The sequence below is a fragment of the Durio zibethinus genome, chromosome 27, assembly GCF_047325235.1.
Source record: "Durio zibethinus cultivar Kanyao isolate XHJ-2024 chromosome 27, ASM4732523v1, whole genome shotgun sequence".
Lineage (NCBI taxonomy): Eukaryota > Viridiplantae > Streptophyta > Magnoliopsida > Malvales > Malvaceae > Durio > Durio zibethinus.
In genome coordinates, this window is record NC_143188.1 from 17,185,158 (window position 1) to 17,200,427 (window position 15,270).

At 31.5% G+C, this 15,270-nt stretch overlaps 1 protein-coding gene across 5 annotated transcripts in view; it reads right to left on the reverse strand.

Annotated features, from left to right (window-relative positions):
- Positions 1–15,270, reverse strand: part of LOC111279940 (F-box protein PP2-B11-like) — a 28,090-nt gene that overhangs the window by 7,810 nt on the left and 5,010 nt on the right. The window contains exon 4 of one of the 5 annotated variants that reach the window (XM_089756270.1): positions 14,573–15,148. The exons of the other annotated variants lie outside the window; for them this stretch is intronic. Coding sequence (XP_089612396.1) covers positions 15,060–15,148 — 89 coding nt within the window. The 3' untranslated portion in view covers positions 14,573–15,059. Of the gene's footprint in view, positions 1–14,572; positions 15,149–15,270 lie in introns of those variants that run through there. 5 annotated transcript variants of the gene reach the window in all.

Here is a 15,270-nt window from a genome sequence, read left to right on the forward strand (position 1 = left end):
ATGGGCGAGTGGTGCCAATGGTGTCGTGCATGACACCAGGCACCAGCTCCCTCTCTTTTGATTTTTTCTTCTCTTGTATTCTTTTGTTTGTTTTTTTTTCATTTTTTATGTATTTTGTTTAATTTAACAAAAATAAAATAAAAAAATAAAATAAAAGGCAAGTTGGGCCTAAACAACAAAATGGGCTTCGGGCCCAATTAAAATAAAACTTTAGGCCCTGTTGAATTGAAATTGGGCCTGAAGCCCAATTGAATTGAAATTGGGCCTGAAGCCCAATTGAATTGAAATCGTGTCTCGGCTCGAGAGCCCAAGAACTATTAAAATTCGAACAAATTTTGTGTCTACAGTTGCCCCTCTTTACACATTACTGAGAGTCAAGAATAGAGCAAAGACAAAGACAACAATTTTGTCCAAAATCCAAAAAGATTTTTTTTTTGAACTTAAACTAATCATAAAGCTTTTCTCATCAAATCGAAAATGCTCCCCTCCCCTCACTTGAGGCTCGACAACTTTTAAAATTTTAAAATCTAAAAAATGCTCATATCAGCAGAGGCTTAACAACTTTAAAATTATATCTTGAAAAAATTCCTCTTAGTAGAGGCTCAACAATTTTAAAATTCTCATCTTAAAAAAAGCTCTTATCAGTAAAGGCTCAACAACCAGTAGAGGCTCAACAACTTTAAAATTTTATCTTGAAAAAGCTCTTCTCAGCAGAGGCTCAATAACTTTAAAATCTTATCTTGAAAAAGGCTTCCCTAAGCAGAGGCTCAATAGTTTTAAAAAAGTTCTCATCTTGAAAAAAGCTCCTCTCAGTAGAGGTTCAACAACTTTAAAATTCTATCTTAAAAAAGTTTCTCTCAGTAGAGGCTCAACGACTTTTAAGAAGTTTTCATTTTGAAAAAAGCTCATCTCAACAGAAGCTTAACAACTTTAAAGGAATTCTATTTTGAAAATGAAATGCCATTTTTTGAAAAAGCAAACTTCTCTCTTTTTCTTTTTTTTTTGGAGTCTTTGATCATTATCCTCATCTGGAGACCAAAATTTTGTTTTTTTCATTAAGGAATGAAAAGTCTTTGTCCTTGTTATAACTGTTCATGGATACGTGCATTAAGTGCTTTAGATGCAATGCATGTGATGCAATCAACATTGTTTATTTCCAATTGTGGAAAAAAGATTCCTGAAATTTCTCACCTTCTTACCTCTTTTTTTTTTTTTTAAATCTTAGCAATCGTCATATGACCAATTTGTTCTTAACATATGACTGCTGCATTCTTTCTCAACAATATTTTCTTTTCCAAGAATCTAGAACATTAAATTTTTGTCATGCTTTTCTCATATTTTTTCATTTGCCTTTGTCAATTTTTTTTAAAAAAGTAATGCTAAGATCTTTCGTCTTTGTTTTTTCATCATTTTAAGTCAAGACAAGCAAAAATACAATCACACATTTCTCTCATTCATTTGTAAGGTGAACAAAGATATCAAGATATCAAATGAGGTAAAAGAATGGACAAGCATTATTTCCAAAGAAAAGCTATCATATTTCATTAGACTGATAATAGGTACATGACAACAAAAGTGTTTGAGTCGAAACAAAGGTGCCCAAGCAATGATCACAAGATAATCATGAACAAAATATTTTTAGATTTTTTTTCTAAAACAAAATCAAATGACTTTTCTTGCTTCTTCAGAGTTTGTCAAACTACTTTTACCTTCTGTATTGTAAGTAAATCTAAGCCATATTTTCAAGTTTTCAACTTAGATGAGTCATTATTTTTCAATATTTTGATTTTTTTTCAAGCAAAATATTTTTTCACGGCATCTGAATTTATCAGAGTAGGTAAATCACTCTCGTCCATTTCTACCAAAATCAATGCCTCATCAGAAAAAGCCTTTTTCACCATGTATGACCCCTTTCAATTTGGTGTCTATTTTTTTCGATTGTCATGTTGATTTGGAAGGATCCTTTTCAGCACTAAGTCTCCTTCCCTAAAGCAACGAGGGTGAATTTTCTTATAAATTAGAATCTCTTGTCTCCTATTTTTCTTGTAACTTATAAAAAACCAGAGCTGAATCTCCAAACACATCTAACACTTTGATTTTCTTTTCAATTGCTACTTGCAAACCCATAACACAGGCTTCGTATTCAGTCACATTATTTATGTAATTGAAATTCAACCTGGCCGTGATGGGATAATAATGCCTGTCGAGAGATATTAAAATTGCCCCAATACCATGGCCTAAAGCATTTATGGCTCAATCAAAATACATTCTCCAAGACTTTTCAATAGGTTCATTTTTTTCAATGGCCATCACATCTTCATCAGAAAAATCTAGGTTCATTGGTTTTATAATTTTCGACAGCACGATCAATAAAAAAACTTAGCTATTACACTTCCTTTTATAGCCTTTTGAGTCACATAAATAATATCATATTCTAAAAGCATAAATTACCACCGTGCTATTCTTTCCATCAATGAGGGCTTCTCGAAGATATACTAATAGGATCCAACTTTGCTATAAGCCAAGTGGTATGATAAAGCATGTATTGTCGAAGCCTTCGAGCTGTCCAAGCTAATGCACAACACATCTTCTTTAATGGTGAATACTTGGACTCGTAATTAGTGAATTTATTGCTCAAATAGTAAATTGCTTGTTCTTTCTTGTTAGTTTTATCTCTTTGCCCCAACACACATCCCATTAAATTTTTATGTACCGTTAAGTACAAAATCAAGGGCTTTTCAAGAACTGATGGCACTAACACAGGTAGATTTGATAAATATTTTTTGATTTTATCAAAAGCTTCTTAACATTCATCATTCCACTCTTCTGGATCATATTTTCTAAGAAACTTAAAAATGAGATCGCATTTATAGGTGAGTTAAGAGATGAAACAAGTAATATAATTTAATCTTCTCATAAAGCCTCGTACCTCTTTCGGGGTATAAGGAGGGGATAAGTTTTGGATGGCTTGTATCTTATTTGGATCAACTTTGATTCTTCTTTTACTACCACAAAGCTCAATACTTTTTTTGATTTAGCACTAAATGTACATTTAGCAAGATTCAACTTTAGCTAAAATATTCTCAACCTATCAAACAGCTTTTTGAGATTGATTACATGATCCTCTCTTTCACGAGATTTTACAATAATATCATCCACATATATTTTTATCTCTTTATACATCATGTCATGAAAGAGAGTCACCATTGCTCTTTGATAAGTAGCACCAGCATTTTTTAACCCAAACGACATGACTTTGTAACAGAACGTCCTTTCATATGGTCACAAATGTGGTTTTTTTCATATCATCTTGGGCCATCTTGATCTAATTGTAGCCTGAAAAGCCATCCATAAAGGAAAAGGTCGAATGCCTAGCAATATTATCCACTAGAGTATCGATGTGAGGTAAAAAAAAATATCTTTAAGACTCTCCCTTTTCAGATCTCGATAATCAACACACATTCTCACTTTTTCATCTTTTTTAAAAACTGGCACTATGTTAGCTACCCATTCAGGATATTTTGTCACCTTCAAAAATCTTATATCAAATTGCTTTTTCACTTTTTCTTTAATTTTTAGCAGCATCTCTAGTGTCATGTACCTTAGCTTTTGCTACACTGACTTACATTCTAGTTTCAAAGGCAATTTGTGCTCTATAATATCAGTGTTGAGTCCTAACATATCCTGGTAAGACCACGGAACACATTCACATATTCTCGAAGCAGCTCTTCTAGCTTTTACCTTTCAGCTGGTAAAAAAGATGTTTCAACTTTGACTTCTCTTCTATTTTCATTATCCCTCAAATTTACTAACTCGATAATTTTCTGATAGGGTTCAATTGATTTATCTTCTTGTTCTATTAATTTTAAGAAATCAGGAGGTAATGTGTAATTATCTGAATCTTTTTCATTATCAAGTTTGTCAACATGAATTAAGTTTTTAAAATTAAATCCGAGATTATTGTTATGATTATCTTTATGTTAATTATTTGAGACCCTAAAAAAGGTAAGATGAATAGACTATTGGCACACAAAAATGAAATGGCAAGAAAATGATGAAAAGAGAAAATAAAAAGCCAAATGAAAATGAAAATAATAGAAAAAATACGGCTGCATCTTCTAAGTCTTTTATTAAAACGACAAACATAAAGACACCATAAAAGATCACCTAATGCTCATGACAAGCAATTAAGGATTTAAAGTTCTACAATACATTACTTTTTAGAAGTTTTAAAGACAATAGGCAGCTCTTTGACTCTCTAGTTATTTAGCTCAAAACTTGAAGGATAAAGGTGCACGAATAGCTCTTTATCTAGCCTCTTCTTTTCTTCATCATTCACCATTTGAATGGCCAGCTTGAAAAACTCTTTCACGAATCTTACACTTAAGGTTCCAGGCAAATTTGAGTAAATATATCTTCCCGAATGAAAAAAATCATAGAGGTATGGAATGACTATAGGCTCTGACTTCAACTCATATTCCTTAAGATTAACCATTCTTTTATCTTTCTTTTTATTCACCATCTATATTTTGTCCCCTCTTGTTGGTTTATATCTTAAGCCGAATCTATTTTTCTTGTCATATACTGCTGGTGGCTCTATGATTCCTTGTAGGTTCTTTTCTAGTCAGTTTTAGATTGCCATCTTATTTCAGTGAGTTGCTTAATGACCATTTTAGTAGTCATAGACAGGTGTGGTGAATATAATTTAGATCTTTCAGCCATATAGGTTACGTTAGCAATCTCGAAAGATCTATAAGAGCACTTCAAGGCTTCATTTGTTGCTTTCACATAAAGAGTATTTATTGGTTGAGTTATCAGTAAATTTTTTCTCCTACCACATATGTCAATTTTTCATCAATAATGAATTTAACTTTTTGATGCAATGATGATGGAACAGCACCTGCCATATGAATCCATGGCTTATCCAACAAGCAACTATATGTGAAAGAGATATCCATAACTTGAAATTTTACGTTGAAAGTACACAGACCAATCTGTAAAGACATTTCTATATCTTTCAGCACCACTCTGTGGGTCTCATCAATGGCTTGAACTATTATATGACTAGATTTTATGTAAGATTCATCCACAGGTAATTTTGCCAAAGTAATCATAGGCATAACATTGATGGATGAGCAATTATCAATCAAAACATTAGCCATTATATGACTTTTGTATTTTACAATAATGTGGAGAGCTTTGGTACTTTCTCAACTTTTAGGAGAAATCTCTTCATCACTGAAAGAAATATAGTATGAAATTATCAAATTATCAATAAGCTATTCTGTGTACTTAATAGATACATTATGAGACACATATGCTTGATTGAGCACTTTCAATACAGTATTACGGTGTGACTTTGAGCTTAACAATGATGACAATAGCAAAATTTTAGTTGGTATCTTGTTCAACTGTTCTACCACACTATACTCGTTATATTTTATTAGCTTTAAAATTTCATAAGCTTCACTTTCAGAGATCGACTTTTGACATTCTTTATCTGGGACTGTGACAAGATTATTCTAATTTCTCTCTTCTTCTTTTACCATTGCTTTTTTTTTTTAGCTTTCTCTAAAGCTTCTGGAGTATAACACCTTTCATTTCGAGTTATACCTCTTATGCACGTTATGTTTGTAGTATCTGAATTAACTATAATATCATAATCATACTTTTATAGTACTACTTTATCATTCTAGTATAAAAAAGGGCTAAGAACTTTAATTGTCACTACTGATCGAGAAATGGGCTCTTCTAGCCTCAGTGTTGATTTCTCATCATAATAAATTATTACTGGTTTACGTACAAACTTATTTTTTGAATCAATAGTAGACATTTTAGCTTTCACCAACTCTTTTTTTTCTTTATAAAACTCTATCTGACCCATATCTATCAACTTCTGCACCTCTTAACAGAATTGGTCACAACTTTCGATAGAGTGCCCCAAAGCACCTTTGTGATAGTATCATCTCTCAATAGAATTAACCTTTTCAAAGTAATTTTAATGCTCTATTGATCTTAACATGTCAGCTTTAACTAAGATTTCAAACACCTTAGCCATTAGAGTTTTGACTTCTTTTATTCTTCTTTTCACATAGCTTGCTTGCTCATCAATCAAAACATTTATTGATGATTTAGTGTGGTTCAATAGAGGGTTCCTATTAACATTTAAAGTTCTTCATTGGCTAGTTTCAAAATTTAACACCCTTTTATTGATTAACTCTTGCACTTTATGCTTCAAAGCAGTACAATTCTCAGTGAAATTATCTGGGTTTCCATAATGATAATCATAATACGCATTGGGGTCATACCATTTGAAAAATGAAGGTTTTAAGGGTTCAACAATAACAAGAGCGAGTAAATGTTTCTCAATAAGTTGAGGATACCAATCTGTGTATGTCATGGGAATGGGGTCAAAAGTAGATTTTTTCTAGGTATTTCTTGGGGGTCTTGAACCATTATTTGGACTAGTCTTCATTCTGGTCTTGTAGTTGCAGCAGGATGATTATAGGAATAGATGGGTGTTTGAAAGGATAGCTGAAACTGAGGTGGATAAGCTAGTTGTGGTAATGGCTGGTATGACTTATATGGATGAGAAACAAATGTAATATTATTTATGAGAGGGTAATGGGTTTGGTACACTGGAGTGGGTATGGAGTGAAACCTTTAAACTGTTGCCCCATGTAATTCATCGCTTGAGTTCCATTTGATTTCTTTTTCGGTGCTGCACCTTTCTTTGCACCATTTGTCTCTCTTACATCAAGTTTGTCATTCTTTATGGTAATTTCAATAATCTCATTTGATATCACTATATCTGTAAAGTTCTTGATTGTATTACCTATCAATCTCTCGTAGTATGATACTTTTAGAGTGTTCACAAATAAGATAGTTGTCTCTTTCTCGATGAGAGAAGGTTGGACTTATGCAACCACATCTCTCTATCTCTGTGCATATTCTTTAAAGCTCTCAGTTACTTTTTTTTCATACTCTATAGAGATAGATGATTTGGAGCAAAATCCATGACATGCTGATATTATGTAAGGAATGGCCTTGAAGCTTTTACCAGGAATGAATACGAGTCTTATCTAGTTAAACATACCATCTGACTGTAGATCTCGTAAGGTTATCTTGAAATACATACATAAACAACTTCTCGTCATGAGCATGCGCTGTCATCTTACGATAATACATGACGATATGAGTAATTGGACATTTCATACCATTATATTTTTCAAATTCAAAGACCTTAAATTTAGACGGAATGACCACATCTAGGACCAAACAAAGCTCGATTGCATCTGTGGAGCCATAAAAATTTATTCCCTCTACGGCCCTAAACCTTTCTTCCAATAACTTCATCTTCTCTTGGGTACTAATATCTTTTACTTTCTCAAGTATCTTTATCCTTAGTTTTTCTCTCTCTTTAGAATCATCCAAGTCAGGAACCAAGATTGACTCAAGTGGTTTTTTCATCATAATAGGATTAAAAAAATTTTGGACCTATCCGAGGGTAGGTGTTGATGTCATTTTTGGATAAGGATTGGAATATCCTCTAGGAGTAGGAATTTGAATTCTAATTCCTTGAAAAGGTTAGGTTAGCCGCAGCTTAAACCCTAGAGGGTATATAAGATCCGTTATGTCTGGTGATTGCTTTTGGAGGCTAGGATTTTCTTCCACTGCTTTTCTTTTATCCAGATTCTTGAGCATATCCATTATCCTATTAAGATCCTCTTTTAGTTTTTCTTGAGCTTTTTTAATCTTTTCAAATTGATTGGCCTACACTTATTTCATGATTCTTGTTTGAGCTCTTGTGTTGTATGAGTGACGAGTAGGTTGAGTCAAAATTTTTGATAGGCGAGCTATTTTTGAACTTTTATTACAACAAAAATTAAAAAAAAAAAATCAAAATGCCATGTGTTGAAAATTTTATTTTTTTGAAAAAAAATAAAAATGATGTACGTGATGCATGAATGCAAGTGAAAGATATTTGCTCTTAGACAAATTTTAACACTAGAAATTTTCATTAATTTCATACAATTTTGTTACATGAGATTTATCATCCTAGAATTATATCCATAAAAGCATTTAACTTATTTATAATAATCCTTGACTTCATCTAGAAAGTCTACTAGATGTTGTCCATATTCTCCTATAGGATTGACTTTTCTTTTTAATGTTTTTACCTTTTCAATCATCTCTCATGCTTTTTTTACTGCCTTGCAAACTTGACTGGTTATGTGCTCTATGTACTGTTACCTTCATAAACTTTTTGTTTTCCATCTCATACGGGTATCTTTTTTTGAATCACATGCGAAGATCCATTCTTTTTCCCTTCTATGCCATTCATCTATTATTGTCGAAATATGGTGCTTATGGTCTTGCAATTATAGCTCCAACCCTTGGATCACTTTTGCAAAGTGATTTTTTTTCATTTAGTACTTCAAAGTGCTTTCTTCTCTCTTTTGCAAGTATGGCTTTCAATTTTTCCTTTTGTTTTTGGCATTCCACCAATCTTGCTAAAGCTGTAAAGTATAGCCCCTTCCAATTCTGGTATTCTTGAAAAATTTTGGTGGCCTCTTCTTACTTTTCTTGAGCTTTGCCCTTCCATTGATTCATTTCCTCTTGGAGCTCATCCATTTCGCTTTACCGACTAAGGTAAAACTTGGTGACTTTCTTGGTTTTGAATTAGACTTGTAACCTTTTATTTTTCTGGTATAGATCTTTCAAATCACTATTGGCCACAACCCTTTGTTTTATGACTTTTTCTAATATGCTCTATATTTTAATTGTCTTACATTCTCATGAAGTCTCAAATTTTTTCTTGTTATTTTTTTTTCAGTTTCTAATTCTTTCTTGACAAGCTTAACTTTTGATAATTGTACCTCTTTCAAAAAATTAACCGATTGATATGAGCTATCATCAGGATGGAGTATTATGTTTCTAAGCCACTTTGCTTTCCAAATTTAATAATCAAGGGTAACTTTATCGATGAAAGGCCCTAACCTCATTCTTCATTTTTTTTTCAGGCTAGGATTAACTGCTCTGAGGTTCTTAATGGATTCGGTTCCTCATAAATGAATTCTACTTAGATTAGGGCATGAGTGATAGGAACAAACTGTTTCTAAGTACCATTAACGGAACATAACTTATAACACCTTATAGCCTAACAGTGGTATCCACGACTCGTTTCCTTCATAATATAACAAGGGCACCCGAGGCGTCCAATGCATCATCTATTCAATTTTATCCTCGGAAAGCCTTCGTAAGAATAAAACTCACTTTTTATTGGTCTTCAATGTCGACCATTGACTTCTATAGAACTTTTCAATTGGTGCCTTATTTTGAAGATACGGCTTTGAAAAAACACTCTTTCCACACTTAAAATGACTTCTAACCCATACATACAATAGCGATGCATATCCTATGAACCGTCCCTTTCCACTTTATCGACAGAAATTCAATGATTGGATGGTTTCTGCTAAGACTACTGGCGTGAGATTAATTACTTCAGTTTTAATTTGCTCAAAAAAATCTACCACAGTTATCTTAATGTAACCCAAAGTCTTCGAAAAAATTATCATGCCATACAATGTTAGAGCGAACACAGCCATGCCTTGATCATTATTGAAATGCCTTTGAATAAAGTTTCAAAAAAAGTCTCAACGGATGTCAAGATGTTCACCTTTAGGCTTCGCGAAAGAATTAATGGTTTCTACTTTAACCCCCATAAGCTTAGCCAACCTTTTACGGTAACCTGATTCCAGCTTTCAGGTAAACACTTTATTTGGACATTATAGTTCTATCCTAAGTAAAACTGAGTACTCTTCAATAGTTGGCATCAAATCTTCTTGATTAAAAGTGAAACGTCTATAGGACGGATCTCGAAACTGTATAACTGTCATAATCAACTGTTTATCCATCATTGTCGAAATAAGGGATACGATCTACCTATACTTCTTGCAAAAAGTTTTTTTTTTCTCTTCATTTAACTGACCTCAGATAATGGTTAAGTCTTCTAAATCATTCTGTGTAAGATCCAAGTGCACCTTGTCGGGCAATGTAGACACATAGTCGGTAGGTAAGCAATCTTTATTCTTTTGTTGGACTTCTTTCGACCAAACATGTACTTCATTATATGGCTCACATGGGACACTAACTAAGGATGAGCAAATATGTAGTTCTACGAGATCCATGAAGACTTTTCGAGAGAAATATGTCCTAGAGTAAATACCTTGATGCAGAACTGTATGATATGATTAATGAAAAAAGAAAAAGAAAACAAAACAAAATTGAGTTAGTGTGAAAATGTGGTTTGAGAGAAAATATTTTTTTTGTGTTTTGAGGTTTTTGGTTTTGTTTTGTTTTGTTTTGCATTACCTACAACTTTTGGACTTAGGTATTTTCTACAAAGGGATGGACAAGGCTCTACCTAATGTTAGCTTTTTAGACTTATCACATGCTGGGTTTAGGTTAACATGCATCTAAAGGTTCTCAAATTATTCTTTACTGTTGTCCACACTGGACTAATAAGGTAGCCCTATCCTCACCCATCATAGGTTACAAATGGAAAGGGTTCAATTTGAGTAGAATTATTTTGCTTGCTATTGCAGAGGTTATCACCTCACAATGGCATATATACTTTACTTTCTCCTATAAGGGACAGAGCTCGGGTATAGAGCTTATGAATGAGATGCATCGTTCATTGTGTGTGCACATATTTCCTAATTTATTTAGAATAATAGATACGAAAAAACAATAAAAGAAATGTGTATGAAAATTTTTTATTTTCGTTTTTTGGTTTGTTTTTGGTTTGTTTGGCCTTTTTTTTTAATTGAAAGTAAAAAGAATTAAAAACTAAAAATCGACTAAGATTGTTTAAATCAAAATTTAAGGATAACACGTAGTTAATTTTAGCCTGACTCTGGAAAACAAATGGCATCCCTAGCGAAGTCACCATTAGCTGTCATAACGGTTTTGGAGCTGCCACACGAATTTGGAAATGAAAACAAAAAAAATGGTGTTGCCACCAATCTTTTTTGGCTAAGTACGATTGGCCACCTATTAAAATCTATCCTTTTAATAAAATTTATTAAAAAAAAATTAGGGTCTGCAAAACAATCTGGATTTGAGAGTCGATTACGTGTAAGAAAGAATTAGCACCCCACAGCGCCTATTTAAAAATGGTACTAATTAACTACGCGTTATCCTTTGATTTTGATAAAAAAATAGTCTCATTTTCGGTGTTTTAAAAAAATTTATTGATTTTTTAATTTATTGGAAATCATTTTTTTATTATTAATTTAGTGCTTAAATTTTATTCGAGAAAAATAAATTAGAACCTTTTTATTGAAATAATTCTTAAGATATTTCAGTACGTTGGTAACATTAGAAGAACTTTTTCTCAGTTAGAGATTTCTTAGGCATCGCTTCTCGAAATACTTTAGAATCTCATTATCGGAGGCTCAAATTTATTTTTTACAAAAAAATTATGCCATGCATGCAATGCAAGTGATAATATGTTAATGTACACATTTTATTTTTTGTTTAGAAATTTTATTAATTTTTATTAATATTTTCATTTTAAAAATTGAAAAAAAGAGGAATTTCTATTATATTGAAGATTTTCTATAAATATTTCAATACACTAGTAATATTTAAAAAATATATTCTCACTTAGAGATTTCTTAAAACATCTCTACTTGGAATACTTTTAGAATCCCATCATCGGATAAATATTTTTTCTCATTTTTTATTACTTTTTCTTAATTTATTAGTTTTTTTATTTTATAACAAAAAAAAAAGTTTATTGTATTGAAATTTTTTTATAAATACTCTAATACACTTGTAGTATTTAAAAAAATCTTTTCACCTAGAGATTTCATAGGTATCACTACTCAAAGTACCTATGAATCTCATCATCGGATAAAAATTTCCTTTTCTTACATTTTATTCAATTTTATACTATTAATAAGTTTATTATTATTATTATTATTATTATTTTCAAAGTTTATCTTAAAATTAACAAAATTATAAAAATTTTAACTACATAAAAATTTATTCTAACAAATTTAAATATTTTAATATGCATAAATATTATAAAAACAATATATATATAATATAAGAAAAATTCAAAAAAAATTTTTTTTTACCTAAATTGGACCAGTCAACAGTCCGATCAACGTTAGTCTGGTTCGGTCTAGGTGGTTCGGTGGTTTAGAGCCGGTCTAGTTTAGTCCAAGTCAGTTCAACTGGACCGGTCTGGGTCTAGGACAGAGGCAGGTCACGGGTCAAGTGCACGGATTCTAAGTTGGGTTAGGCTGATGCACGAATCCTCTTATAGTCAAAACGACGTCATTTTAGCCTTTTAATGAAACGACGTTGTTTTAGGCTATGAGCTTTCTATAAAACCCAAAATTTTTTTCTTTATCTCATTTTTTCTCTTCTCCCTCTCTCTCTAACTCCTCCCTTTCTCAGACCTTCTCTATTTAGCCAATCGGTCGGTCACTGTCTATCACCTTTGTTGGTCAATCGTCGGTCGTCGGCCACCGTAGTCGACTACCGAAAAATCTTAAAAAGTCCCAAAGCACTCCCATCGACTTCCTAAACCTAAATCCAACCCCATTTAACAAAAAAAAAGTCCCAAATCCCCTAGATCTACCTTCTAACATTTGGCTGAACTCTTTTTTTTTTTGTATTCTGACTTTTTCTTTTAATTGACTTTGCTTCTTTTTTTGCAGGAGCTCTTAGCGCTGGGTTTCCTATTCCTGATGACTGAGTTTGTTATTTTTTTTTGTGTTTTTTTTCACAGAATGTTTTTCTCTCTCTCTCTCTCTCTTTTTTGCAGGGTCTCCTCTTTCTTCCCTTTTTTAGTCTGGCACAGAGCTCTATTTATAAAGCTTCGGCCATGCCTTGTGCCTGGGTGAATGGCATAGGGCTTAGCAAAAGGGGGTGCCACAGCATCAGCCCCTTCTTTGTCCCATTATTCTTTTGTATTGTCTAGTCTTTGCCATGTACCTGAGCAGGTGACATAAGGCCTAGCATGGGCAGGTGGTGCCAGTGGTGCCGTGCACGATACCAGGCACCAGCTTCCTCTTCTTTGTTTTTTTCTTTAATATTTTTTTGTTTTTTTTTTCTTTTCATTTTTCTTATTTTTTGTGTATTTTGTTTAATTTAACAAAAATAAAATAAAAAGCAGGTTAGACCTAAAGAACAAAATAAGCTTCAGGCTCAATCGAAATCAAAATTTAAATCCAATTAAATTGAAATCGAGCCTGAAACTCAATTGAATTAAAATCGAGTCGTGACTCTAAAGCCCAAAAACTATTAATTAAAATTTGAATAAATTTAATGTCTACATATTATATCAACTCAAACTCTATTATTCAGTACTTTGTTTCCATTGTTACTTACGGAGTGAGTCGGTCAATAGAAATTTGGAGTTGTCCAATAAAGCTTAAAGACGAAGTAATTTTTTTTTGTCTTTGTGCTTCGACTGGTTTATTAACGTAACCTGCATTTAATGCAATATCTTAAATGGTTGGTTTATATCCAATTTTAGGTGTACGGATTTTTAGATTTAAAAATATATAAAAAATTGATATTAAAGGGAAATAGGTAATTTTTCAGGGTTATTAAGTTTAAAAAATATAAAATTTTAGTGTTTAGCTAAAAATTATTTAATAAAATATTTTACTATATTATTTTTGATAATATATGAGTAAAAACAAAAAATAACTTATTTATTTAATTTTTTATAGGATTTTTAATTATAAATTATTTATAAATTTAATTAAATATTTCAAATATTTTTAATTTATTTATTTAAAAAAAAATAAAATGACAATGGTTTCCTCTTAATAAACACCTTCTCATATATTACAAAATTTGTAAATAAAAATATAAAAATAAATTTCCAATATACTTTTAATAAAACTATATAGTAAAACTTGTAGTTGTTGAAAATTACTAAAAAAAATTGATAAAAGAATGTTATGTTATGGAATATAAATTCACCTTTTTTTTAACTAAAAATATAAAAAAAAAATATGAATCATTCCTAAAGATAGTTTATTGAATGTAAGATATCAAATGATTTTGAGTTTTTTACTTTCAAGTTTTATATTTTCAAAATGAAAGGGATTCATTAACATTAATGTCAGATAATGATCATAAATATTAACAATCGAACATTTTTATAATTGATATTCTGAAATAAGAAAACGTAGTAAAGATTAAAATATAACTTTTTTTTGGCAATAAAACATTGTTTTTTTCCCAAATTTTTTTTTATTTGTTAGGAGTGTATAAATTTTTTAATCTTAAAATTTTTTTGTAATACATTTTCAATAAAAAACTGTATTTTTAATTTTAAAAACGTTATCTTTGTTAAAGCTATAAAATTCTTAAAATTTTTTAATTTAATATATTTAAAACAGAGATTGTGTTTTTAAAATAAAAAATTATGTTTTTAAAATAGATTAAAAAATTTAATTTCATAATATCTTATAAAAAATTATCTCATTTCTAAAATAAATAATATGTATATAATCCAAAAATGTAATTAAATTGAGGTAAATAAAAAAAAATTTTCCGATGAGATTAAAATTTGAGAGCAGAAGGTTAAGAACTGATATTTCTTATTACAACTTGTTTTCAATTTGAAAATGTAGAAGAGAGACTAAAGCAAGATAAAACTATAACAAAGTTTAATTAGCTATATTATAAAAGCCATTAGTACTTTTATCAAGTCTTCCTCCTCTTATTCCACCTCCAGCAACCCTAGCTTTACCATTTCCACCACCTCATGCTCCTCTTCGCCACCAGCAGCCACAATACTTCCACTTCCACCATTATTACCACCAAGCCCCCTCCAACTGCTCCACCTCCACCACTACCTCTTGCTCCACCAAGAATACCATCACTTTTTAATCAGCTTCCTGCTCCACCTCCTAGGCCTCCACCACCACCTCCCACGCCTCCAGCAGTACCGAGGCCGCCTAAACCCCCACCAACACCTCTTCAATTTTGTAAAGCACGAAGGGCAAGTTGTCCAAGTTTAAGTATTAAAGACCTCCAGTCTCCTTATTGTCCTTGAGGAAAAATGAACGATGATGCAAACTCTTGTCATCACCATTAACATCATGATCAGCAACTGCAAAACCATCCACGAGAATAACACACAAGAAAGCAACCACAAAAAAAAAAAAAAAGAAGCAAAAACAAGATCACCATCTAAAAGTTTAAGCAAAAGCTTACTCGGAATAGTCGAATTGT